The following is a 25,516-nucleotide window of genomic DNA, read 5'->3' as shown; positions in this document are numbered from 1 at the left end:
CTTTTTTCATTGATTAAATCAATCACTTGACTTTCTAAACAAAAAAAAAGTTACTAATGAATGAAATTAGAACATAAGCAATGCTTTAAGAGTATTGTCTTTGTTGAGTAAGTTGCCACACCAAAAAGTCCAAAGATCATTTTCAAGATAGGAGTATGACATAGACGAAATCAATGAAGAAGAACCTATTAAACCAAACTTTAATATCAATGTGAATGAGTCTTGTGATAAGAAATTATGTACAACACTAATGATACGATAATAATTCCAAATCAAAATTGTACATCCAAGGAAACAAGTACACATCATGGTACAATTATAAGTTTAGACTTGGAAGCATCTATTCATGGAATTGAAAAAAATTACTCTAGGTAAATACTACTTTTAAACATTTAAAATGTGGCAACATTCTGCCAAAATTTAAAAGGTCATTCGCATCGAGTTTAATAACAATTTGTCATGGATTAATAGAATGTACAACTGATTTCAATAAATTACATTATTCTTATCACTAATACAATTGTCATAAATTTTATATATGTTTTTCTCTTGAACAAAAAGTTGAAGACTTGAAAATAACAATAAAAGAGTACAAGAAGTATGTTGTCTCTAGGAGTCTGTGCAAGAGAAATAATGTAGGTTTTGTCATTGGCAAAAAAATTGTTACTACTTGATGCAATCTGAACTCAATCAATATTTTTCTTTTGAGCAAAAAGTTTTCATATCACAAGCCTAAAGAATTATCATAAAACAAGTATGCGATGTACATGAAACTTGTGAATATTCAATTTAGTCCAGCAAACAAAAATATTTATTTACAAAAAACTATGTTTGATGTCTGATTGCATCTAAAAATACATATAGGAGCAAAGGACCATTATTGTTGAGCTAAAAAATATATGTTAACCATCCTTTTTTCATAATAATAATAATAAAAATAAACAAACATAATAAAAAAAATTATCTTTTTAGTAAATAAGTTCGAGTGAGATAAATGTTTTAAAAATTAAAAATAATCTATTTAATTAATTAGAGGTACCCATCTTAGGAAGAATATTATGGAGTGTTAACACCTTTATTATGCATAATCGATTCGTTTAGGGAGGGTTTTTGTATACCGAATCCAAAAAATATTATTATTTAAAAAAAAAAAAAACTTGAAACGTTCCCCAAGTTTGCGCTCCTAGCAAGTGCAGTAAGTGAAAGTGAGTAAACTACTCCAAACTCGACTGCGGATTACGCAAGCTGAAACCGATACGGTGAAATCTCAGCCGTTAAAAAAAGGAAGATGCAACTGGACACGTCATCGATCCGCGTGACAGTGTATCCTCCAATAAGAACCCATCTCTTATCCCTATATATACTTCCACTCTTTCATCCTATTACTCATCGCATTTCATAGCACTCACCCTCATTACCAACACGAAAGCATAGCCAAAACCTTTTTTCGAAGTCTCTGATTTTCCTAATGGCTCCGGCAAAGGCAGAGAAGAAGCCGGCGGAGAAGAAGCCAGCGGCGGAGAAGGCACCGGCGGAGAAGAAGCCGAAGGCGGAGAAGAAGATCTCGAAGGAAGGAGGGAGCGAGAAGAAGAAGAAGCGCACGAAGAAGAGCGTGGAGACCTACAAGATCTACATCTTCAAGGTCCTCAAGCAGGTTCACCCCGACATTGGTATTTCCAGCAAGGCCATGGGCATCATGAACAGCTTCATCAACGACATCTTCGAGAAGCTCGCCCAGGAAGCGTCGCGTTTGGCTCGCTACAACAAGAAGCCCACCATCACCTCGAGGGAGATCCAGACCGCCGTGCGTCTCGTGCTCCCTGGTGAATTGGCCAAACACGCCGTTTCTGAAGGGACCAAGGCGGTTACCAAGTTTACCAGCTCTTGAATTAGGGTTTGTTAGGCGGTTGTGTTGCAGATCTAGGGTTTTCTGTGGATTTCTTTTCTTAAAAATTAGTTTGTAGATGTAATGATCTGAACAGTTGTTAATGGAAGGTTTCGTTTGAATAATTATAATTGCATGACTGTGGATTACTTTTTCGTCCTTTTTGTTTATGGTTTGGGCGGTGATTAGGGTTAGGGTTGTTGGATTGACTCTTAAGATGTATAATAGATAAGAGGAGTGTGGGGTTGTGTCAATTTGATCATATCGTTCCCTAATTTTCGCTCTGTTTGCCGCAATTTGAAGAACAACAGTTCACACTATTCTTTGTTTTTTGGCTATTGTTTTCTGATTTTCGAAATGAACGCCGTTTTGAAGGATGTGGTTTTCGTTGTTTCGGAAGATCGGTGAGGGCTTGAATGTATTTTGGCTGCTTAATGGACGTGCTGGAATAATTATCGCAGCCTATTTTTAGAAATTGATTCTCAGTATTTGTGTATTTAAACTTTTGAATGAATATTGATATATTGAATTAAATTTATCAAAATAAATCATAATTGATCGTATCTATGTTAACGGTTGCGATCAGTTGAAAACATAGAATGGGGAAATTTTCTGACTGCTGGAGTCCGGATTCTTATTTTTTTATGTTGCTGGATTGTTGGGACTTGGGAGACCTAATTCAATATTTCAATGCCTTTCAAAATAGACTTTGCCCTTATCATTTACGGAAAAGAATATCAAATGTTGGGGGTCGTTCATTTTCGGATCAGTTACAACTTAATAACAATAGAGAAATACAAATTGTAGTTGATTACTACTATTTGACTAAATTATATTTTGGGTCTGTATATGGGTTTCCTTCCCTTGCCATTTATGTACATTTCAAATTTTCAAACTCTTGCGAACTCCGATCACAGTATCACACTCCTAAGAGGATGGGATGCTTTGAGATTTTACAGTAAGAGATACTGCATAAGTAATATTGTCAAACTATTTCCCAAGAATACGGAAAGAATTGTGCTTTTGCCTTTTTTTTTTTATAGAAAAATATGAAAATTCCAAACCGTCAACACGCCTTTTCTCTATATATATGGGCTGAAAATGTAAAATTTAGTGAATATTGGGCTTTGACACCGTAAGTGTTAAGCATATCCACAAAAATACACCGACACGTGTACGTCCAGATTTGTTCTGACTTTTCCCATTCCCTCCCAGCACCAACTATAAATAGAATTTCTCATTATAGCTCCAAATTCCATTCCGTTGACGCGTTTTTCCTTCTTCGCTAGATTACCCAGATCTACGACGAGTCTCTGCTATGAATTAATTCTTATCTTAATTTTATTTATTTATTTATTTTCATTCTAATCTTTCCAGAACCCTCGAATCTCTCCTTCGAACGTTCAGTGATCTTTGACTTGACCGAATGCTGTTGCGGTTGAAATCTCAGAGGCTTTGGGATTTCGGTGTGAGAAAATAGGGCTTCGACGATTCCTTTGCTTCCCTTCGGACTCCTTCTACGCCATTTGGTCCCTTCCTTGGCCGTATTCCACTGTGGATGCTCCTCTCATCGTCTCAAACATCTCGAAAAAAGTGATCGGCGTTGTAGTCTTAGTTAACATTACGACTTTTTCTTTCTTCTGTTTTTTTCGGTGTTCGTGGTTTTGTTTGTTTTGGAAATACCTGTTTCGGTTTCCTCTATTTTTGGCCGACGAATTTGGGAATCGAGGTGTTTTTGTTTCTCTCGGTGTTAGGAAAAAAATGCTGCCACAGGGATAGTTATCATCTTAGAAACAGTTATTCTGATGGTTATTGTAGTGATTATTGGAGTGGAATTACGGTTAATGTACATGTTTAATAGGTAATGCACATAGCCTTTAAATATCAAGAAACATTAAATAAAATGTAAAATATTTAGAGTTATTTCTTTTTTTTTTGTTCTTGAAGACATTCCATAGTCTCAAATCCAGATTAAGGACAGTTTTTAAAAGAAAGAAAGGAAATAATAAACTTAAATCTGAATATTCTATATTTTATTTAGTGTTTTTTGATGTTTAAAGGTCTATCAAACATATATAATAACCACAATTCCATTATAATAATCACCACATTAAATGCTTTTAGAATGATAACTAACTCTATCACAAATTTTCATGGTAGAACATCTTTCTAACACTCGGTAACACTCGGTATTGCGTTGACTTCAAGGAACGTGGAAGTTTTGCAGCTGTAAACGCCGACATTTACAGTATGGGGTCTGAATTCAATGAAAACTGTCTGATACCCGTGGCATGTGTTAAAACATGTTTGTACTTAATGGAATAATACTTGGTGTTAATGGCTGTGTTATTTGATGCTGTATTCGAATCTCTTGTATGATCTAGTATTTTTTTAAAAAAACCATTTATCCATTTAGTTATTCTAGGATGTAATGTTAAAAAGTTATTATTTAATTCTGTGTGAGAAATCTTACTTGACTTAATTTTTAGTGTAGAAATAAGATCATCAAATTAGTTGTTTAAATGTTGCCAAAAAAACACATCAGTGGTTTAAATATCAAATAGGCGGGTAATGGTTTTAGCAGATGAAGTTTTAGGCCGTTTGAATCGGATAGAATGTGTTGCTTTTTTTTTTCGGAAAGATGGAATCTTCTCAGGGTTTACATATTTGGTAATTTAATTCAAATTTCATTAGGATTTTCGAAGGTCGCCAATATATAGCTCTTAGTCATGATATCTCGATTAATTTCTCTTTATAGCTCTTTGATTTCTTCCTAATCATGAGCACAATATGTGTGTGGAATGGTTTACTTGTTAAGGCTTCTGTGTGAAGATTATTAGTAATATATATATTTTTTATTATTCATCAAATAGAGGACGAACCCTGGTAAAGTTGTGTCTTGGTGATTAGCTGGTCATGGGTTGAAATCAAGAAACAGCCTTTTTGCATATGCAAGGATAAGGCTGTGTATAATTACCCTCCCCTATACCTTCGCTTAGCGAGGAGCTTCCGGGCATTGGGGTTCGCTAGTATTTTATTGTTCATCAAATAATTTGTTTTGTCCTTTGTTGCTTGTAGTGCGTAATACAAATGATGGACACGCGCTCTCCTGTTAATGCTGTGTATGACAACATCATAGGTAAGCTAGAAGGTACTTTTAGTGAGTCATTACATATACATGATGCTCAGAAGTCGGAACATGCATCTGAAGGGGATCATATTGGTAATTGTGCTGTGGGAGAGGTGAACTTACGTGGAGGTTTTGAACTGCAAAAACCAAATTAGAGATAAAGTGCTTGAAAGAGTGTTCAACCTTTCCTTGTCCTGATATGATGCTGCCTTCAAGCTCGTCTGATGAGGAGGCTGATGCATCACCCTCTAAGCAGTCTCCACGCGAAAACTACTCGTGCTCAGTATTTTTACCAGTAAGTTCTTAATTTTGATTTTCTGCATGTTATTTTGTTAAATGAGGGTTAGTTTTGATATCCTACGTAAAGATTGTCTGCAATGCGTTTTTTTTTTTAATGAAGAAACGCATAAAATTAATGGCGGAATGGACTGTTTGACTTATCTTCATTTAGAGGATGTTTAAACTGAATTGTTGCTTGTGTGTTCCAGCCTAGTGCATCAGTTGGTGTATTAAATGCTGTGCATTTACACAAACATTTCTTGTTATTTAGCACTTTGCAAATTGTGTAACTAGTGTCTGTAAATACCTGAGCCCCCCTTTTTGCATATTTCAACAACGAAGATATGGTCCTACCCTTGGGTAGTGTGGCATGTGCTTTTTCATTGCAATAATAGGCTAGAACGTTATGGCTGCTTCGTATGTTGCATGCTGTAGACTGTAGTTTATCTCAAATTTAACGTTCCAACCCAAAATAGAACACAGGGTGGTTGAAGAGTCTTGTTGTTTTCCGTACTTATGATTTGGGTTTTTTCTGTTGATGAAGTATAGATGTTTCTATTGCAAAATAAATAAATAAATAAACAAACGTTGGTAGGTTTAGTTTACAGATTGTTATGTTGCTACAGTGTCTCAGCATTTCCCGTTCTTGGTTCAACAGATAGAAGCGATGATTAGGGGAAGTTCCACAGATAGAATGCAGTTTGGTCTTTGGGCATACATTATTGGCAGCTATTTTTAGTAGCATTTGCTTATGATTTTCTTTTTCTCTGTGCTTTACACTACAGGCACCTCCAAAGCATGTATCTGCCATGAAAGGTGGTCGTGAGAAAGAGGGTGGATCACAAATGAAATTGACTGTGACATGGGCCCCTGATGTGTCTGATCCGGTACCTACATTGTTATCACATACTGTAAAAAACAAGAAACAGCAGAAACCCAGGATCAAGAAGAGTCAAAAGAAAAATGGAAAGGGCCAAAAGGTCAGTTACTCCAAAAGAGGCAGCAGCAAAGGCAAACTGTATCGAAATAGGTGGTTGCATTCTCATGATGAAGTGTTTGAAGCTTCCTCTGAATTAGATGATCTTAATGCTGTTAACCATGATTCCTACTATGGAACTAGTTACTACTTAAAAACATCATTCACACAAAGGTTCACTGGCCTATTGGAGACGCGCTGTAACATGCTTGGTTGTGTCGTATACTGAGACTGCATAAATAGATAATTTCCTGTTATATTGTGATATGAATAGATCGATCAAGGCTGTTAGAACATCCAATGTACCACTAAAAGCAGCCTAATGCACGATTCATACCTTTTTTGTTAAATAATTCGTGGAGCAATTTTTTTTATACCATCATTTATGGGCTTCTAGGTAGCAGTGCAGTCTTTTGGTTGACTGTTTGTGCAGAATCTAATCATGTGCTGTTTGTGCAGAATCTAATCATGTGCTGTTTGTGGACACTTGACAAATTGAAGGCTCCTCATGAACATATTATAATAACAATCTTTTTACACTGATTTAAGCAGCACAATTTTTTACCGGTCTTGTTGATGACCGCTATCAAGTGCACAATCAAACGCTATATGACGAGAAATGAGGTGAATAAGGAAGCTCGAGTACTACTATAAGTGCAGATTGCAGAGTACTATGCTTATGAGAGTTTGTTCATGAAACAACAAAAGTAAAGATGAAATTCCTAAACATAAGATAAAGATAAAGGTAAATCAAATTCCAACCAAATCCTGAATAAGATAATGCAGACTAATTACCATAAATTCAAAATAACATCCCTAAATATGAAATCAAAATTGAAATCCTGAATAATATCTAATTAGATCATAATCCAATCCCCATCACTATGCCAATGTACGTGTGAGGTTTCCTTTTGCCTATGTTGTGTACTCAGCATTTATTTTAACATAATCGTAGCTTAAATCACATCCCCATGCTTGTCCACGTCCTGGTCCATTGCCTGTTAGTATGAAATGAATATAAATTAGTAAGTATGATAATATACATGGATATTTATTCCAGACGGCTTAAAAAGAAAAAGAAAAAAAAAAGTACTGTTCGCAGGCTATAACTTACCAACTGATATCTGAATTTTAACCGTGTCGTGAGTCTCCCCAGCCTTTCTAAGATAACTACTAGCCGCGTGCCTGCCACGATTACAAGCTTTAAGAGTTTGCATAATAAAGCATAACAAAGATGCAGCCATGGGTGGATTCTAAAGTGAATGGACAAAGAAGACTTGCACATAAGAAAATACTAATAAAAATGTACAAGATAATTGGATGGACTATGGATCAATAAATTACATGATCTAACATTTGTTAGATATAAGCATCATCTTAGCAATTAAAATTGAATATTAAATTGCAATTATTATTATTTTGACAAGAAAAGGAAACAGACTGTTTTCTTTTGGAAGACAAAGTGTAATATAGCTGACAACGGCATTATTAGAAAAGTAAAACTTAATATTTAGCAGGCAATTTCTTGCTACAAAGTTCTACTGCTAGTGTTTGATGGAAAAACATGTGAATCTAATCAAAGGATCAATGTTATTCTACTTTCCTTTCATTCTTGAGCTTTTTATTTTATTATGTGGACATATTAATAATTTGGCTGAATGATTGATGTTATAAGTAAACAGTTTCCTTCATGCAATAGAAATGGAAAGTGATACTCTTCCACAGCATCAGATTTTGTCCATTTACTAACTGGTATTGGAGAAAAAAGGTAATTGGTTGGTTTCAAGGCTTGAATGTAGATAAAATGTCAGAAAATATTTTTTTCTTTTTTTACTAATTTGCAAATGCAAGTAAAATAACCAAAAACAGAAATCCTACCGGTCAAATAATTGTGGTTCCCCGCCATCCATTAGTAAAATATCCCCCAGCTCTACCCTAAGTAAATCTTGATGGAATGAAACCCCCGAGTAACCAGCTGCAGCAGCAATGCGTCCCCAATTGGGGTCTCTACCATATATAGCAGCCTGATGAAACATTAGGTTGGATAATTAGACTTAAGCCGGATTGAAAAATGTAAAAGATTTCTTTAGTTCAATTATCATGCCTTTACAAGTGAAGATGATGCAACTGAACGCGCAACTTTTGCAGCTTCAGCCTCACTATTTGCACCAGTCACACAGACCTGCAAAGTGAAGATGGAATTTGATGAAAAATAGCCATATCAATCAAGACTAAGTCAACATTTTGGCTAAGCAACATCAACAGACTTCAAAATCACACAGAAATTGACAATAAGAGTTGGATTGAATAACTAAGTGGCCATGTAAGACATCAGCAATGGCTTATTTATCTTACTAAAGAAAGCATATGCACATGTATGCATAAAAAGAAAGGGCCCCTCTTTCTCTTGTTAGCTTCCCTCTGTAAGAATTCAGGACTGTCGCCTCCTCTTTTTGGTTTCACATTTTTCCCCCAATAAATTTCTCAAATCTGTTAAATCTTGAGATTGGTTGTTGAGTTGTTCAGATTAGCTTCTCCCAGTGACAGATTAAATGGTCGCATAGATCCACATTGGAAGAAGTGATCATTAAATCTTCAAGTTGCAACACTTTCCAAGTCTCCAATGTGAAAATGGTCAGTCATTGGGTAGCAGAGCTACATATTGTTGGTTACTCCCTCCATTCCTATTTATAAGACTCAATTACTTAATTAATCAAGATTAATGAAAGTGGTTAATTTAGTTGATAGAAATAAATTTTTCTTTAATTTATAACTTTTTCCCAAACTATCCTTGTCATTAATACTCCTCTCTCTTCTAATTGTTTGTCAATACATTCTCTCTTCTTTTAATTAGGGGTATTTCTAGTCTAAAAATAATTACTGCAAGGAACATTATAGATTGGGTCTTATAAAAAGGAAAAAGTCCCATTTCAAACTTGGATCTTATAAATAGGAATAGAGGGAGTAGTTCAGAGTGCATATTGTTTTTGTTTCCTTTTTTCTATCTAGATCCAGTGTATCTTTTCTGATTTATAAGTTTCACCGAGCTTCATTCGCTATGAATTTTCTTTATCAATAAGAAAAGGCAGAGAAAATGAGACAAGAAAATCAGTTATAACAGAAAAGGCAGTGGTGATAAGGATGGAGGAAAAATATAAGAAAGTGGAGAAACAATGGGGGATATATTATTTAAATTTATTTTGATTTTATTTATCACTCAGACCCTGCATTTTTATTCATTAATTAACAAATATTTGAATTGATGAGGTTCTTCGAAAACAAGGCAGGATGAAAACTATCACTTGTTTTGTTAAAAGAGTAAAGAAAGTTTCAATCATGATTCATGCACAAGGACTGTGGAGGATTAATATTGGAATATAAAACAACAGTCACATAAATCAACAGTCATGATGCAAATATCCTTATCCTTGACACAAAAAAATACCTCAACGAGGCATGTTGCTCCTTCCCCATCCCAAGCTATTGATTTGGCAAGACCTTGCATTACCTGGAAAGAACAATCAACTCAAAACTTCACATTTTCTGACTGGGTACTTTTGAAGAATAAATTATGCTTACATCTGAAGGAGGTTGGAATAAAGGATGACAAAAAGGAGTTTCAGGCATTTTTGCAGGCCTTTTTTCTTGAAATGAATGGGAGCAGGGGGGTTACAACATCATTTACCAGAAAAAGAAATGGGTGTTATGCTTACACCCCCCCTGCATATTACTGAATATCTGATTCCAAATGGACTATGATACTACTTCCAGCAAAACAGTCATAGTAATTCATTTGCCAGTTTTACTAGAAAGGTGAAGCTTCCAGCAAGGGAGCAAGAGTTTAAGTACATCAATATATTAGTTTGTTCAAAGGAAAAGAATGAAAATATGAGATGACAAAATAGTGATGAAATTGTAGTATGGTACAAGGTCAACTTTACCGCATCTAGGCATGCCTGAAGTTGAATAGCCTCATCACTGTCTAGAGAAGATATGCAACCAAGCCCAGACAACCCACTAGCCAAGGCAATAACAGTATCATTAGTACTAGTATCTCCATCTACCTGTAGCAAAATAATGCAAAACATAGGAATCAATTACAATCCAAAAATTGGGGGCAAAAGCTTCGGATGGCACCACATTAAATTGGCTAATAATCTTTTGACATAGAATGCTATAATTACAATTGTGAAATTGTAGCAACATGTTTTTGCATTTTAAAATAGGGAAAATGCTGAAAAGAATTATTTTATAATTGATAATGTAGCACCAATATATCACTAACTGAATTCATAATATCCAGAAAAAGCATGAAAAACACATACAGTTATCTGGTTGAAACTTCGGTTTACAGCAACCTGCACCATCTTTCTCCAAACATCACTGGTTAACCGGGCATCAGTTGTTATTACCTACAGTAGATAAAATTCAAGGAACGGACAGTTAAATCTATATATTCCAAATAAGAAAGAAGCATCAAGTAAAACATACCCCAAGCATGGTAGCCATATTTGGGTGGATCATTCCAGAACCTTTTGCCATTCCCCCAACTCTGACCTTAGTTCCTCCAATCTAACCAACACCCAACAATAATAATAAGATTATCTATCTTTGTTCTCAATCTTCAAATTAGCAAACAGATATAGAATTTGGGAATGAACCAAGCATGTTTCGTGAAGTTAATTCCCCAAACTCCAAGAGTTAAGGTTTGTCTGAGAAATTACAGCTTCACAGAATTATGGAAAGCTATCAAACATATCAATATAGAAATCTCCAAAACAGTTAAGTTATAGGTTCGTTTTTAAATTAGACCTATTAACTTTTGGGCTGCTGAATGCTGACCCTATACATATCAACAACTCATTCCAGTGAACTGAACAAGGCCCTTTTATGATTTATCCATACGACTAAATGCATGCATCCATACAAATGTCAAATGTGTGCGTTTATCTATATATGTATGTGTGCTAATAAAACAGTTACATACAAACTAGTTGTATCAACTTAAAACAAGTGAGCAAAAAATAGTAACAAGAAATACCAGAGACTCAATTGCCACACTCTTGCTAACAAGATCTGTAGTGGTGATTGCCACAGCTGCAGAATCTGCCCTGAATGCAAGCTAATAAGATTTGATGAAAAAAGGAATGAAAAGTAGACACAGCAAGTGTTGTTCAGAGCTATATACTTTTCAAAGATTAAGAAACCAAAATGGTGAGAGGAAGGCAAAAAGAAAACTACACAAATACAAAGGTCATATAATAATCACACGTAAAAAAAATGCGAATTCCTTAACATGATTGCATGCCAATTATACAAATTGAAAGTAAAATTAAATCACAACACAGGAATTACCCCTCAACTGAAGATGACAGTGAATTTACTAGAGTGGGAAGTGAGTTCAAAAGTGCCCCCTGCAAATAAAATGAGAAGTATATAACATTGAAAACAACAGAATTTAAGTTTGTTGAAATGCTTTGTCCATATGACAGAAAGAAATATCACAAAGGACACAAGCAGACAGGATATAAAACCCAATATGCAGTCTATGCATTTACCTTTTTTATTCTTTGACCAATTACACCAGTGGATTCAATTAATACTTCTTCTGGCTTCACTTTCAATAGCTGCAATTATGAACATTTGCAGCAAATACTAAGTAGCAACTCAATCTACATGGAGCACTATAATCAAAATCAGTTTAACACAATGAAATGATGCATACCTTAGCAAGGCTTTCCACACATTCTATCATGTCCTGGTAACCTTCTTTGCCCTGGAGACATGAAAGGCCTCAACCTCAACAGCTTTTTTTTTTTGAATGTCACTCAAAAATTGTAAAAAGAAAAAGTTGAACGAACTACACTCATGGAAAAACATTCATCAATGATCTGAAGTGACTATAGTGAAACAACACTTCAGTAGACTATTCATTAAATACTACACACAGACACACAAAACAAAGAGTTTCGGTGGCCTACCGTCGCTGCATTTGCTTGACCTGCATTAGTTAACACAGCACGTGCCTGAAATGTTACAAAACTGATTAATTAGCGAGCAACCAAGCAAGAACTATTGACTTCAATGAAAACACGTTATGCTATAGGAATCTTAACTGAAGGATGAGCAAACACCCATTCCCTGACACAAACCCGATCAAACAAACAGAAAGAGAGAATCAAAGAAATCACTATACATTTATACAACCCCTCTCACCTAACTTCAGCAAAATCTGAGATGTATAAGTTGATTTTAGCTTATAGAAGAAATTTAATTTATTTTAACTTTTAATTTTCTTTTATAAGTGTGGATGCATAAGTTGATTTTAACTTATAGAAGAAACTCAATTTATTTTGACTAATTATTTTCTCCTCTTATAAGTGCTTAACTGCTTATAGAGAAGTTTAACCATACAAAACCATGGACAATGAAAACGGCTTGTAAAGAAAACTACGTAGCACAAACTAAGAAAGAAACAAAAAAGTCTCTTACAGTGTTGGAAATATCCAACGTCCTTTTGCAGTATAACACCGGTGCAGCCGCAACCACATTTGTTGTAAACGATCCTGAAAGAAATTCAACTCAATCACGTGAAGTGCAAACCAAACACAAAATCAGCAAAACGTAACGAACCTGCAGATACTGCATCAACATCGCAGGTGACAAGCGCGAGATCAGGCTTTTCTCCTTTGGCACGTAAACCTCCGTACATTCCCGCAGCTTTGAATCCCTCGGCAGCAGTAACTCCACCTGGAATCTGAATGCTCAAAATGAAACGCTCTCAGATGCTTGCGAACAAAACAGAGTCAATTATTTTCCACTTCATGTAACAATATCAGTGAAATCGTAAGAATGTGGCGTTATAAGAGAAAGTTTCTGAAAGAAATTCGTACAAGGCAATGTATAAGTGAAGAAGAATGATTAGTTAGAAAGTGACCTGGTTCCAAGGTCCTTCGGGGAGAAAAATTGGAGCAGCTGGTATGTGATTCTCTTTGGTTGAAACGGCACGGATCCTCAAATTGCGTAGGGGAGAATTAAACGCCTGCAGAAGAGGTTAATTGAAGAATGTGTTACCTCAGCGATTTTTGGTAACCGAACATACGTTGAAGAACAGAAACCCAATATTCATTGATGATCAGAAGAACAAGAGAGAAATAGAGAGCTAAGAGTGACCTTTGGGTTTGGGGAAGATGCCAAGTGAAGGTGCAGAAAAAGATGCTGAGGAATACACGAATACATTTTTTTTTTCTTTCTCAAATGTAATGTACTAGGGTTTTAGGGTTTTCGCAGTTTGATTTTGATCAGAAGCGGGGAAGGTTAGTGAACTCCGTGTGTAGCTAATAAATACTCTACTATGTTGCTGGAGTTTCGGCGTTACTTCTCTCAAATGTAGTAACGTTTTGGCAGCTGCGCAGATTCTTCCACCCAGGGACACAGTTAAACACCGAGAACAAGGCGGACAAATAGTTAACACTCAGATGAGTCAGAAAACACTCTTTCAAGGGTTGTTGTGTATTTTTTTTAAAAAAGATTGCACATAATTTTATACTATGAAGAGTGTTTTTAAATAATTAAGTTGGTACAGGGACACTTATTATTCATTTTTTCTTATCAAAATGAACTGATAATGTCAAGCTTGTAGTAATTCTTGGAATTCGTTCATTTTAAAAAGTAATTATGTTGATCAAGAGATATTTTTAATTAATTACAAATAAATCGTATTAGATGCATATACCGATAAAAACTGTGTTGAGAATTTCTAGTTAAAAAAAAATGAAAAGTGAGATTTTTACTCTAAAAATTAAAGACATTTGATTTATAGTACTATCTTAATTTTTTTGAAAAATTTATCTGTCCTTTATTACAGGACTCTTTTTAAATTGTCTTGTATATTATTTTTTATTAAATACCTATTTACAATCCTTTAATATAAATTATAAATGTTATGTTGCATTTCTTTCTCTCTCTTATTAATAATATACATATTATTCTCAATCCACACATTAATTATTTAAATTAAAATAATTGTGTGCGGAAAACTGTTAACTAGTCTCAATAATTCTAGGGCTAATTTTGAAAAGTAATACCAATTTTAATATCACTAATTATATTAACTTTTTCTCAATTCTATAAATTGGTTAAAAAAGTCTTGTGTACACAAGTCAAATGCAGTACAGGAGTAGATATTAATAAGATGAAAAATACAAACAACACTCTTTTTAACATTATTGACAAATTTACTGAAAATTATAATATTTTGTAAATTCCAATATGAGTCTTTTAATTTTGTAAATTTTAATAAAATGTTCGGAAAAAAATGTAATAGAGTGTATTACTAGCACACTCCTAATTAGATATATAATTATTAAAAATTATAACACCACGAGACGAGAATAACAGTAGCATTAATCACCTCCATGCCAAGAACCGTGACTTTGGCAAAAAAATAAGTGTTAGTCGATACATTCATTCATAAATATTTTGCTACTACCATTCATCGTGGTGTGTAAGTTCCAAAGAGAGCCAAGCTTCATGAATTTAAATTCACTGCAAAGATGCACAATTTTTTTGGAGGAAAAAAAAATCAATACAGTAGGATTTTATATATCCAACATGCATGCTAATTAAAAAAAATAAAATTGGTCAGCATGCTGGCTCTTTGGAACTCCTCTACTTCCTTCTAGGCCATGTTCCCTATTTTTTACGCCTTTTTATCCTACATTGTACAAAAAGAGACATGGCTGGCTGGAACCAAGACCAAGCCACAACCACCCATACTACGTGGGAAACAAAAAATTAAGAAAAGAACAATACGGCAGCATGAACATCGCAGCAACGTTACAGTGAGGAAAATGCTAAAAAAATGAATAAATAGCCAAAAATTAGTTACAACACCAGATAAAATTCATTCTATAGCCAGCTGCACTGTCTTCTCCAGCATTGAAGTTTTATTGAAGAGTGTTAGCTGCACCTCTCTGAGATGTTTGGATAACTGCCCAAGAAAAAAAAAAAAAAAAAGAAGCTTAATTGTCAATGCTTGTTGATGTCTGCAACAATTTCTTCAAATTTTTAACTCACGTCACCATGACCACAACCATGCTCTTATTATTATATTATATCAGTAAATAAAATAAATGTGCTGTACTGCTGAATGAATTACTCGTTGAAACCAATAAATAAAAAGTTTTCATTGAAAATAGTACAAGTTCATTGGTAACACTTTCTCAACAAAAAAAAAAAAACCATTTTTGATTTCTTACAGGTCATATTTGAGTTAAGTTGGCCTTTTTTCTTCACAGAACTTGTGCCACTGCACATAATTAACAGCTAACCACATTGCAGCCTTGCAATATGGAATCAAACCTATGGTCGCTAATATCTCAAGACCAGCAAACCTATTTATTATCTATGTGATTTATAGTCTAACACATAAAGAAGAATTCGCACATTTTGATTTGACCTATTCAATCTATTAATTAGTTTATTGGGTTCTCACTTCTGAGTACATAGGTAAAATCTACTTTCCCTAGTAAACCAGTAAATGTAGAAGGATGGACTTACCTGATCTTCACTCATCTTTCGGAAGCCCAATTTCTTAGTCCAAATTGACTCAGCATCCCCGGCTGCAGGAAGCACCAACTTTTCCACGTTTAGAGAAGACAGCAACCTCTCTATGCAAGAGAACAACACTTGAAAATAACCCTAAATGGAAAATCGCGAGTTAATGAAACTTATCCTCACTAACATCTTTGAAAGATAAATAAGTGTTATTGAAATGCATGTATCAATCAACTTTTTCAATTTTGGGTGTCATGCATGAATAAGTTGCTTACTTTTCCTTGATGTGCTCTGCTTGTGGCAACAAGTGGAAGCTCAGCAACATTACGGCCAAAAATCCTAAGAAGCCCAGCAGATACTACAACATAACTGTGCGAGTATGATAAATTCAATGTCAATACAACCAAATCGAAGCACTATCAAGAAAATAAGGAAACTGGAGATAGCAACATACTTCACAATTAAAACAATGCAATACATTCCCCCAAACTCTTGGCCAGAAATATTTCTCCTGCACAAAATTCAAAATACAATATATTAACAGAAAAAAATGATCTAAAAGATTATTAGAATCCTGGCTGTGCAACACATGCATCACCCATGTGACTCGTGTCCACTAAAAATTCATACCAAGACTCTTAAACAATATAAATTCTTTCTTTTTTTAAATCAGAAAAAGATTGTATTAAACAAAACAAAGTGGTACCGGAAGTACCAAATACAAGAAAAATCAAAGCTAAGTTCAGTATGCTTGGTTATATTATATTTATAACAGGAAGGGATAAATAATAGATAACCAAATATGACTATAGCTAAGGTACAAATTTAATTCAGATGTTGAAGAGAACTTCAAAACAAACACCGCTTGTGATAGATAAGTAGATACAAATTTAATTCACCCTAAAACATGTATGTTCTGATGCAACAAAAGCTCAGAGAGGCTACAGACTAGTTTTACCATCAACCAGTAACTATGCAGGGGGGGGGGGGGGGGGGGGAGGAGTGGAGGAGAGAGTGATAGAGGGAAATATGCATATTCATCATAATTCAAGTCAGATTCAACTTATCCACCAGCCATACTAACATTTGACTGTTAATAATCCATAGTGCAATAAATCATCCCTAGGAAGGAAGCACAAGAATACAGAAGGCTGCACATGTAAGAATCAACCACACTGATCTATAATAAAATTATCCATATTTGCTTACCCGTAGACCATAACAGGAATCAGATCACGACCAGAAATGGCAACTATGGGATCAAAACATTCCTGCCAAAACAATTCCCATAGCATGAGAAGTGGATAACATCATAACACAACATATATATAACAGACAATTTCAATGCCACTGAATAACCAACGGCCAACACACAATAATCAAATGGTAGAATAAGAAAGATAAAGGTAGAACTAGTTTATTACCCTATTAAGAATGGTTAAACAACTTAACTAAAGAACAAAATGTTAATTCCAACAATTAAAACTAAATTCCAATTAAATACACTCAAATCCAACCAGTTTTGAGTGGATTGCTATTAAAACACAGCTAAAAAAAATTCTGAATCAAAAGATCCCTATTTTATAACATGCCAAACAAAACATTGCACTTATAAACAAACCAATTCAAAAATATTTGATTCCAAACATATACAGAATCCATGAATTCTTTCTTATCATGTAAAAAATTAAGGGATCAGATTTCGAGAGACGGGGGATTACTTTTCTTGTAATGGCTAAGACAAAGCCACTAATGAAAACACAATGTAAACAGCATTCTATATGACAAGGAAAGTTTTCTCATCAAGAAAGCAAGTTACAATACAGTAATCATTAATATTACAGCATTTGTAATAGACCTATTCTTTATATACTTTAACAAATTTGAACTGTTTTAGGTAAGCTAGGTGCAGATGATAGAACCAATGAAACGTGAACAAATATGAAATATCAACAGCATAAAAAATCAAGTATAACTATTAACATGCTTGGAAGCCATGAATACTCACTCGGAAAATTGCAGCAGCTCGTGAAAGCAATGGTAAATGTTCAGGATAACGACTTTTTCCACTTAAAATTCTCCACTGGATATCATTCATGGCCCCATAGGTACATAATCCCTTGTCCTCATGCTTCCTGATTATTAGTTCTGAAAAGGAAGCTGGTATAATTTCTGCTCCAGCAGAAACTGAATTCTGTAGAGCAGCATATATTCGATTGCAGTCATCACAACAAAACCACTTATCCTTGGGCAGCTCCTGTCATAAGATATGATAATGAAAAATTAAAAACAAATGCAAGTATCATAAAAATATTTGCTAAAGATCCAGTGCTTACTTCCAACTCACATAGCCCCATGTCCCGCAAGCAGCCAACATGATACTCCTTCTCACACTGGATAACAACCAGCAAAATATACTTAACTTTCTAAAAAAGGACAGTTAAATACAAATGTCATCATGTATAAATCATACCTGGTCACAAATTATTACTGTTCGTTCATCAAATTTAGCAACACTGAAATCATGTTCCCTGTTGACCAATCAACACAATTAGCACATTAGTATAATACTAAAAACCAAACTGAGCTTTCTCTAGCAGAAAAACCCAATACAGATAGCTTAAATTCTGCACACATTGTCATTAAAAAAAAACATTAATACCAAAATTTCAAAATTCAATGGCTTATTTCCATGAATCATCATTAATTCTACCACCACATTACATGCCATACACATGCATTGCTTTGACCTCCTAACAACATATGCTACTGAACCACTATATACCATGAGCCAAAATCCAAAATCTTACTTGAAAGTAAAATTGCACACTTTTGTAGGAAACATCTTCCTCATAAAATTGTCAAAAATTGATTGTTTTGTTAAATTCTTTTTAAGATAAACAAACCATATAACCTACCTGCAAACAACACATCCTCCCATTTCAACTTCTGGTGTTTTATCAACGCGTGTCAATCGTATCATGATTGGCCTCACAATAGAAGATTCTCTTCCATTACCAGCATTATCTATACAATTTAGACATTGCCAACCACTATCTGGAACACACTGTAAACCCAAGCAGGCTGCAATTGAACCAGAAAATGCCAAATGTTAACAAATCCTGTCACTTTACCTCCAAACCACTTTATTTTCCCATAGTAATTTCACAATATCTGCTACTAAAGTGACCTAAGCATGGTATATCACTGAACAAAATGAGGTAGCAAGACAGACAATATGTTATGCAATATGTTATGTTGTATGCAGCATATGAATACAATAAAGCACACTTTCTTGCAACGTGTAGATGATAGACATCATCACTCATCATCCAAATTACACACAACAGTGGATATATTTTTTAAATATAATGGACAAGAAAAGCACATGAAAACATTACAATATTTGTAAATAATTAATAACTTAAGAATTGTTGAAGACAATTTGTTCACCTGCATGAAATGCCCTGGGGCATCCATTGCAAAGAATCAAATCTCCTCCATCTCCACATACTGCACACATATCATCACTGTCTCCCGTGGTAAGGTTTTGACCATTTGCCAACGATAGAGCTATGTCATGAAGTGTTAATCCATTGGAAGTATATATGTGTCGGTAACTGCAAAAGGACAAATTATTTCAATATATAGAAAAACAGATCAGTCATTTAGATTCTTTTAAATTCTACTCACGGTTGACGCCTAGCAGCCATTCCAGCATGGGCTTCAAACTGTGAAGGGCTTATCTGTTTACACATAATGCAAATAGTAAAAGCTTATAGTAGCATTTATGTTTGCATAAACAAAATATTTTGTGCACACAGTTATATGATCGTACCTCTATATCACAACAACCACAGACTATCCCGTTTCCCTGTTTGTAACCTCCAAGTAATTTCTGAAACACACACATTAATCATGGAAAAGAATAAAAATCAAGTGCAAATCAACCCATAAGCACCAAATGACAAAAAATATTTAAAGAAAATATTAAGACACCTGTCCTTTGACATAGTAAGCCAACTCAGCACCATCTGGTAGCCCATTTGGCATAAAAAGCAACCTGTGTAAATCATTGTCCCTGATAAAAGCAAAAAATCAAATTCAAACTACAGTAGCTAAGCTATTGCAATTCACATAGAGAAGCTAGAGGAATGGAACAGGCATCCCCAAAAACAAAACAAAAGTACCTTCTCTTAGTGCAACCATCAGCACTTCTTTTCTGCAGTACACCTGAGTTAGAAGTGTAGGAGCTTGGCCTGCAAAAAAGGTGTACTGTGAATAATTGAATCTTAAGGAAAAATCTATAACTTAATTGACCATATAACCTTATACATATGAAGACTGCTCAAGCACATTCTCAACAATCAAGTATGGGTATAAGTAATTGAACCAAGAGAGAGGACAAACTTTTTCACCACACGCTTCCATTCATCAGTTGTCTGATTCATATACATGTGCTGCTCATAATGACTCGGTACATGCAAAGATGACAAATGGCTTGTACTTTCTACAGATTGACTGGAACAACAATTTAATAGGTAACAAGTTTTGTCAGTCTTTTTTTCTTTTAAAATGGAGCCAAATTTCATTAACTTAATGACAAAAAAAATTGAAAATATTAACAATTGACAGACATAAATAAAATTGAATTTAGAGTTCTCCAAAATTCCAAAATAAAAAAGCACTAAAATTAAATTGGCAGCAGCTCTCATAGATAACACCATAGCAAAACTCAGGTGAAAATGAAATTGTTTTCCTTTAACAAAACCATAGAATTACAAAATCTGATTAAGTTTCAATTCAACAAGCACCAATTCCCAAATCCTGAAAGCACTGGCTGACAAAGCATCAGGACTAAGCAAATTAACTTGAGACCACCATTAACGAGGCTTTAAAAGCACAAGCAAATGCCCTAGTTCACATGCTTTAGTGATGAGAAGTAAGATAAAGGCATCACATAAACAAAACATGAGATGTTATTCTTGCTTAAGAAGGTCCATTGAACATTTGCACCAATAATGTGGTTAACCATCAATGTCTTGGCATTTAGAGCAAGTTTCTTTTACTATTAAAAATGAACACATTGACAGCAAGAACTACTTCTGGTGGGGGGGGAAATCAGATATGTCCTGTTCACTATAGAATTCCTTAATTGAAAAGGTTGCCAATATCCAAATGAACTAAACAAGCTGAATAAGCAAGACATAGGGAATGCTTTTTGGGTTTATTTCGGGTTCACCTTATGTTTGTATGAGGCATACCGACAAGTTTGGTGCTATAACTTTTATGAGCCTGAACCTTGCCATTGCTTTGTAGAAGACTTTCTGCAGAACCCAAGGCAAAGAAAATATATATAAGAAAAATCAAGACCTAAAGCAAAGCAAAAGAAACATCTCTTACTATTTGTCATGAGAAATATGCATCTATACGCTTAATGTGTCTTCCCATGCAAGTTACACCAAACAACATGCATGGGATACTCTATATTTTAAATCTTTATTGAGTTTATTCCTTCCAGTTCCTGGGTGTTTTGTAATGATAACTGTTAGATACAAACCCATTCATAAGCTTTCACCTAACAGCTCAACCTTCTAGGAAAGTTGGAGAGCTTGGTAATAATACTCTCCAATAGAATAAGATCAAGACTATATCATGATTAGCTCTAACAAAATACAGGGAAAAAATAATTCTTAACACCCATATTTTTTGTACTCCATTTCAAAATAAATTTTGTACAAGTTAAGGTTTTGCACAAGGAAAAGTTACTAAAGTATTCTCAATTTCAATGAAATATAAGAGTTTATTTGACTGTTACCCTTTTATACCATTAATGCTTTCTTATTCCATTTAGTGCTGATTCCAAATGGAAGTTTAATTCACAACTGTTCCGCCACTCTTATATTGTTAGTTTCTTTCTTTCATATCACTCTTCTAATTTATTTAACCTCCAAACCATTTCCTTTTCTCTTCTTTTATTTTATTTAAATCCCACTACACTTAATACCACATGTGGGCTATTAAGAGTATAGAAGACCACAGTGTAGCAAAATAAAAATACAGAAGCAGCCAACCAACAGATACTTTCTAATCTTCAAATAAAAAAATGTTAGAAACTACACCAAGTTTTTGGTTTAAAGGAAGTTAAATTCTAAATATAGAGGAGGGAGAGGCAGGGATTCTAAAGAGGGGAGGAGAGGAAGAAATAGCATTATTGTAGATCGATAAAGTAATTACACTTAAGTTTTCAGGTTGGGGATAATTTAGTCAGCAAAGCCTAAAAGCTTCAAGTATGTTTCCTCCCTTCCAAATCCCCCCCCCCCCTTCCTCCATTTTCTTCCAACCAAACGCTATGTTTTCTTTTATCGGCAAATGTTAGTTAGTAGTTTGTTAGTGGGGGATTCGAACCCACAACCTCTCCCCCCTTCCCCCTCCCTTCTCCACTAAGCCAACCTTATAACCCCTAACCAAGTGCTATGTAAGTTTTATGTAAGGATAGATTCCAGATAGGATGAAATGTGTGGACCACATCAAAGAGACTAAAAATGACTTCTGTTGGGAAGGATATGGCAATAAAAGAAAGTGATACAGAATGCCTACGGAGAAATATAACTGGTTCTTATTTTATAGTATTCACTGTTCAGATAGCTGGACACAAGAGTTTCTAATAAAAACTTCTTGCCAGAGAAATGATTCTCACCTTTCCAAGCCTGGAAGGACTCCTCATTGACAGATGAACCAGCCACATTCTTTATAACCTCATCTAGTAGACTGAGTGGAGCAGTTTTTATTTCCTGTATAATACTATATATCGGTCTTCCATTTTCTAAGAATATATGATTATTTGGATGTCTAGTCTTGGCCCCAGCATGCTGCTCGAACTCATAGGCACTAAGAACCTGAGAAAATGATAAAGTTAGCCATCTTGTAAATACAGAACAGAATCTCCAAACATAACGAAACAAAGCGCATGTCTTACTCTAGAGTAATTGCACATTGAACAGCCACACAAATATCCGCCACCATCAATAATCCCCTGTAGCTCAACCTGACAACAACTTCAAAACATAAGAAGAAACCAAGCATGAGTATATAAAAAAAGACAATGAATGTGAGCTTTACCTTTCCAGGATTGTAAATATACTTCACTACAGCTCCGTCAAGGATGCCAGTTGATAAAAGCTTTTTGACATTTGTAGGGTAGCAGTTGGGGACTACTTTCTTGGACATTTTCAATTCCATATTGCGAGTGTACAAGTCCAAATCTCCATCACGAACATATCCCATTCCACACGGGCTTTCTAACGACCCACCACTACAATCATCCCTTGCCAAATATTCTTCATCATCCCCATGAAAGCCAATGTAATTGCCATCATTGTAAAGAGCAGGATGGTGCATAGGTGGAGGCAGTTGGTAATCATAGTCCTCCTTCTTCTTACTGAACTTAAAAGTAATTTTCCTGATACCAGATGAACTCGCATGCTTGGGGATTTCCATCACTACACAGGATGTCATTGCAGCACTACTTGTGTCCTTATCACTCTGAGAAGTATTATTATTATTATTATTATTCTGTTCACCGGCTTCATCACTCAAGGTCTCATCAGAACTTGAATTCTCCAAACAAGTAGACGTCAGTTCCCCACACTCTGCATGGTTGACATTTTCGGATTCAGTTGGTTGGCTACTGATATCTTGAAAAGTTTGCGCAAGCTCTGCTGCAGAAACGTTGGGGTTAGAAACCTCAGAGCGCACTTCATCATTGGAAACTTCTTTCGCTTGTTTCTTATTAGGAGACAGGTGAGGTTCAGTATCAGCAACGCATTGGTCGTAGTCACGCTTCAGTTCCGTCCTTGACTCCTCATTGTTCTCCTGCTTTCCTTCTTCTAATGCATGCACACAAACCACTTCTTCTCCCATCAAAATCAAAGAACAGAGCCCCTGGGAATCCAAACGTGGTAACTACCAGATAAACACCACTGCCGCACAGCATTCACGAAGAAACTCGAACAGACTTGAACTTCCACACAAGATTCGTGTCAAATCAAAGCCTACGCACAAAATTCACAATTAGAAACACACATTCCGATCAATTCGCGGCTATGCACAACGGAAAACACTAAAATAGCATCGAAAAAAAACAAAAAAAAAAACAGTTAATATTCCAATCAACGCGTCCAAAGGAAGTTTCGAGACGGTTCTTCGAATGAAACCAAAACCGCGTAACCTTTAATTCATTCATTTTGAAGACACAAAAAAAAAAAAGAAGAACGACAATAACGAACAGTAAGAAACCTACCTCAAAACCACAACACCAATTAAAAATCCAATAAAAACTCAAATCCGATTAGCCTCCAATCCCTAGAATTAAAAGAAAATCGAAAGACGCGCTCCAGGAGCCATGAATCGAGTTTTGGAGTAACAGATCTGAGATTGGGGAAGAGCAGTGAGCTCTGCACTCAAAGAGATTCGAGACAGAGAAGTGAGATTGGAGAGTGTTAGGGTTTGGTTGGACGGAGGGGGAGGGAGAGAGAGCGAAAGCTGAGAGGGCGGTAACGAACTGAAGCGAAAGGCTTGGTTCGCGCTTGAGATTTCAACTTTATGGAAAGCAGAGAGGAGCAGAAGGCGATGAGTTTCGTAAAAAGAAACAACAACTGTCCCAAAAATAAAATGGCGTCACGATATTTCGGAAGAGGCCAGAAGACAAATGGATAAATGTGATGGGACCCACTCGAGTTGGGCCTTTTACATTGCGCTACGTGGCATTGCTGGGATCCAACGGTGGCCCTCCTCAGCCGTTTTTTCTCATGAAGTGTCGTGCAAGTTAACACGTGTAACCAAGGGTCATCTACTTATATGTTAAGAAAAAAATAATAAGAATTATTTTTGGGTATGTAGAATGGACCGGGTAACTTCCCCTTCTCGGGTGGAGTAAGGACAATGCTATTCTCACCGTCAAATTTGCTATAGACAAAGTAAATTGTCCATTTTACCATTCTCTTTTTTCCTACACCTCTAACCCTTTTGTATTTTTTTTTTGTATTGTTGCACAATGGTAACTTTTTTTCGTTGTGTTTTGAGTTGAGGGACACACCGAATCATACTTTCATTGTTCTTTCACAAAACAAAAAATACACAACAAAAGTCTAATTCTGTTGTGTTTCTCAACACAAAACACAATGGAAATGTATTTTTGTTGTGTATTTTTTTGGGGGTGAAAAAATTGCACAAACGAATCATGATTTTGTTGGATTGCAAATTTTTTTCACTCCCAAAAAATACACATAACTAATACTTTTTTTCCCATAAGAGTTGTAAGTAACAACTTGCAATAGACACAAACTTAGCCTCTGTTGTTGATAGAGAGGTGAAGTTCTACTTCTTACTTGCCCAAAATATCAAACAAGGTCCAATATAATGGCATCCACCATTTGTATTTTTTTGTTCAACTCTATCTCCTACATATTTTACATCACATTGTCTTACTAACATAAAATATTGATTTTTCTTATAGAACAAACTTTGGTTAGTGTTACCTACTAAATAGTGTAAGATCCTCTCAACAACTTTGAGATGTGACTCTCAAGGATCATATTGAAATCTAACACATACATACATTATACATAATATCAGGTCCACTGACAATTGGATATAAAAGTTAGTCAATCATACCTTTGTAGATTGT

The 25,516-nt window shown here is 35.1% G+C and overlaps 3 protein-coding genes, 1 long non-coding RNA gene and 1 pseudogene across 5 annotated transcripts; 2 read left to right on the top strand and 3 right to left on the bottom strand.

Annotated features, from left to right (window-relative positions):
* The first annotated feature begins 1,370 nt into the window (after positions 1 to 1,370).
* On the top strand, positions 1,371 to 2,040 carry LOC114382620 (probable histone H2B.3). Its single transcript, XM_028342176.1, has one exon. It carries the CDS (start codon positions 1,469 to 1,471, stop codon positions 1,886 to 1,888), a length of 420 nt encoding a protein of 139 aa, XP_028197977.1. The 5' UTR covers positions 1,371 to 1,468; the 3' UTR covers positions 1,889 to 2,040.
* Positions 2,041 to 3,128: 1,088 nt separating this feature from the next.
* Positions 3,129 to 6,670, top strand: LOC114382279 (annotated as a pseudogene).
* LOC114382280 lies at positions 5,821 to 6,411 on the bottom strand. The gene is made up of 2 exons (XR_003660234.1): positions 6,284 to 6,411; positions 5,821 to 6,185 (listed from the first exon to the last, which is right to left on the bottom strand). It is a non-coding gene; the product is annotated as an uncharacterized LOC114382280 (long non-coding RNA).
* A 220-nt stretch (positions 6,671 to 6,890) lies between the features above and the next one.
* On the bottom strand, positions 6,891 to 13,786 carry LOC114382278 (arginine biosynthesis bifunctional protein ArgJ, chloroplastic-like). The gene is made up of 17 exons (XM_028341583.1): positions 13,444 to 13,786; positions 13,208 to 13,312; positions 12,904 to 13,027; positions 12,763 to 12,836; positions 12,252 to 12,296; positions 11,996 to 12,046; positions 11,829 to 11,897; positions 11,626 to 11,684; positions 11,312 to 11,381; positions 10,762 to 10,842; positions 10,596 to 10,682; positions 10,212 to 10,334; positions 9,716 to 9,778; positions 8,375 to 8,452; positions 8,149 to 8,294; positions 7,385 to 7,455; positions 6,891 to 7,268 (listed from the first exon to the last, which is right to left on the bottom strand). Exons 1-17 carry the CDS (start codon positions 13,507 to 13,509, stop codon positions 7,186 to 7,188), a joined length of 1,395 nt encoding a protein of 464 aa, XP_028197384.1. The 5' UTR covers positions 13,510 to 13,786; the 3' UTR covers positions 6,891 to 7,185.
* A 991-nt stretch (positions 13,787 to 14,777) lies between these two features.
* On the bottom strand, positions 14,778 to 24,512 carry LOC114382459. Of its 2 annotated transcripts, XM_028341887.1 has the most exons (20): positions 24,131 to 24,512; positions 22,951 to 23,882; positions 22,808 to 22,876; positions 22,529 to 22,727; positions 21,071 to 21,155; positions 20,239 to 20,349; positions 20,019 to 20,087; positions 19,828 to 19,909; positions 19,667 to 19,726; positions 19,522 to 19,574; positions 19,282 to 19,448; positions 18,747 to 18,912; positions 18,302 to 18,359; positions 18,165 to 18,221; positions 17,837 to 18,085; positions 17,038 to 17,099; positions 16,283 to 16,339; positions 16,104 to 16,197; positions 15,832 to 15,972; positions 14,778 to 15,262 (listed from the first exon to the last, which is right to left on the bottom strand). In XM_028341887.1, the coding sequence occupies exons 2-20, from the start codon at positions 23,749 to 23,751 to the stop codon at positions 15,176 to 15,178; spliced, it is 2,667 nt and encodes an 888-aa protein (XP_028197688.1). In that variant the 5' UTR covers positions 23,752 to 23,882; positions 24,131 to 24,512; the 3' UTR covers positions 14,778 to 15,175. The 2 variants fall into 2 exon arrangements, with proteins under 2 accessions (XP_028197688.1, XP_028197689.1); XM_028341888.1 differs by lacking the exon at positions 20,239 to 20,349 and having other exon boundaries at positions 14,851 to 15,262; positions 24,131 to 24,470.
* Between the last annotated feature and the right edge of the window lie 1,004 nt (positions 24,513 to 25,516).

This window comes from Glycine soja, chromosome 13 (assembly GCF_004193775.1).
Source record: "Glycine soja cultivar W05 chromosome 13, ASM419377v2, whole genome shotgun sequence".
NCBI classification, from domain to species: domain Eukaryota; kingdom Viridiplantae; phylum Streptophyta; class Magnoliopsida; order Fabales; family Fabaceae; genus Glycine; species Glycine soja.
Note: the sequence above shows the minus strand (reverse complement) of the source record. Positions and strands in the feature narration are given on the sequence as shown.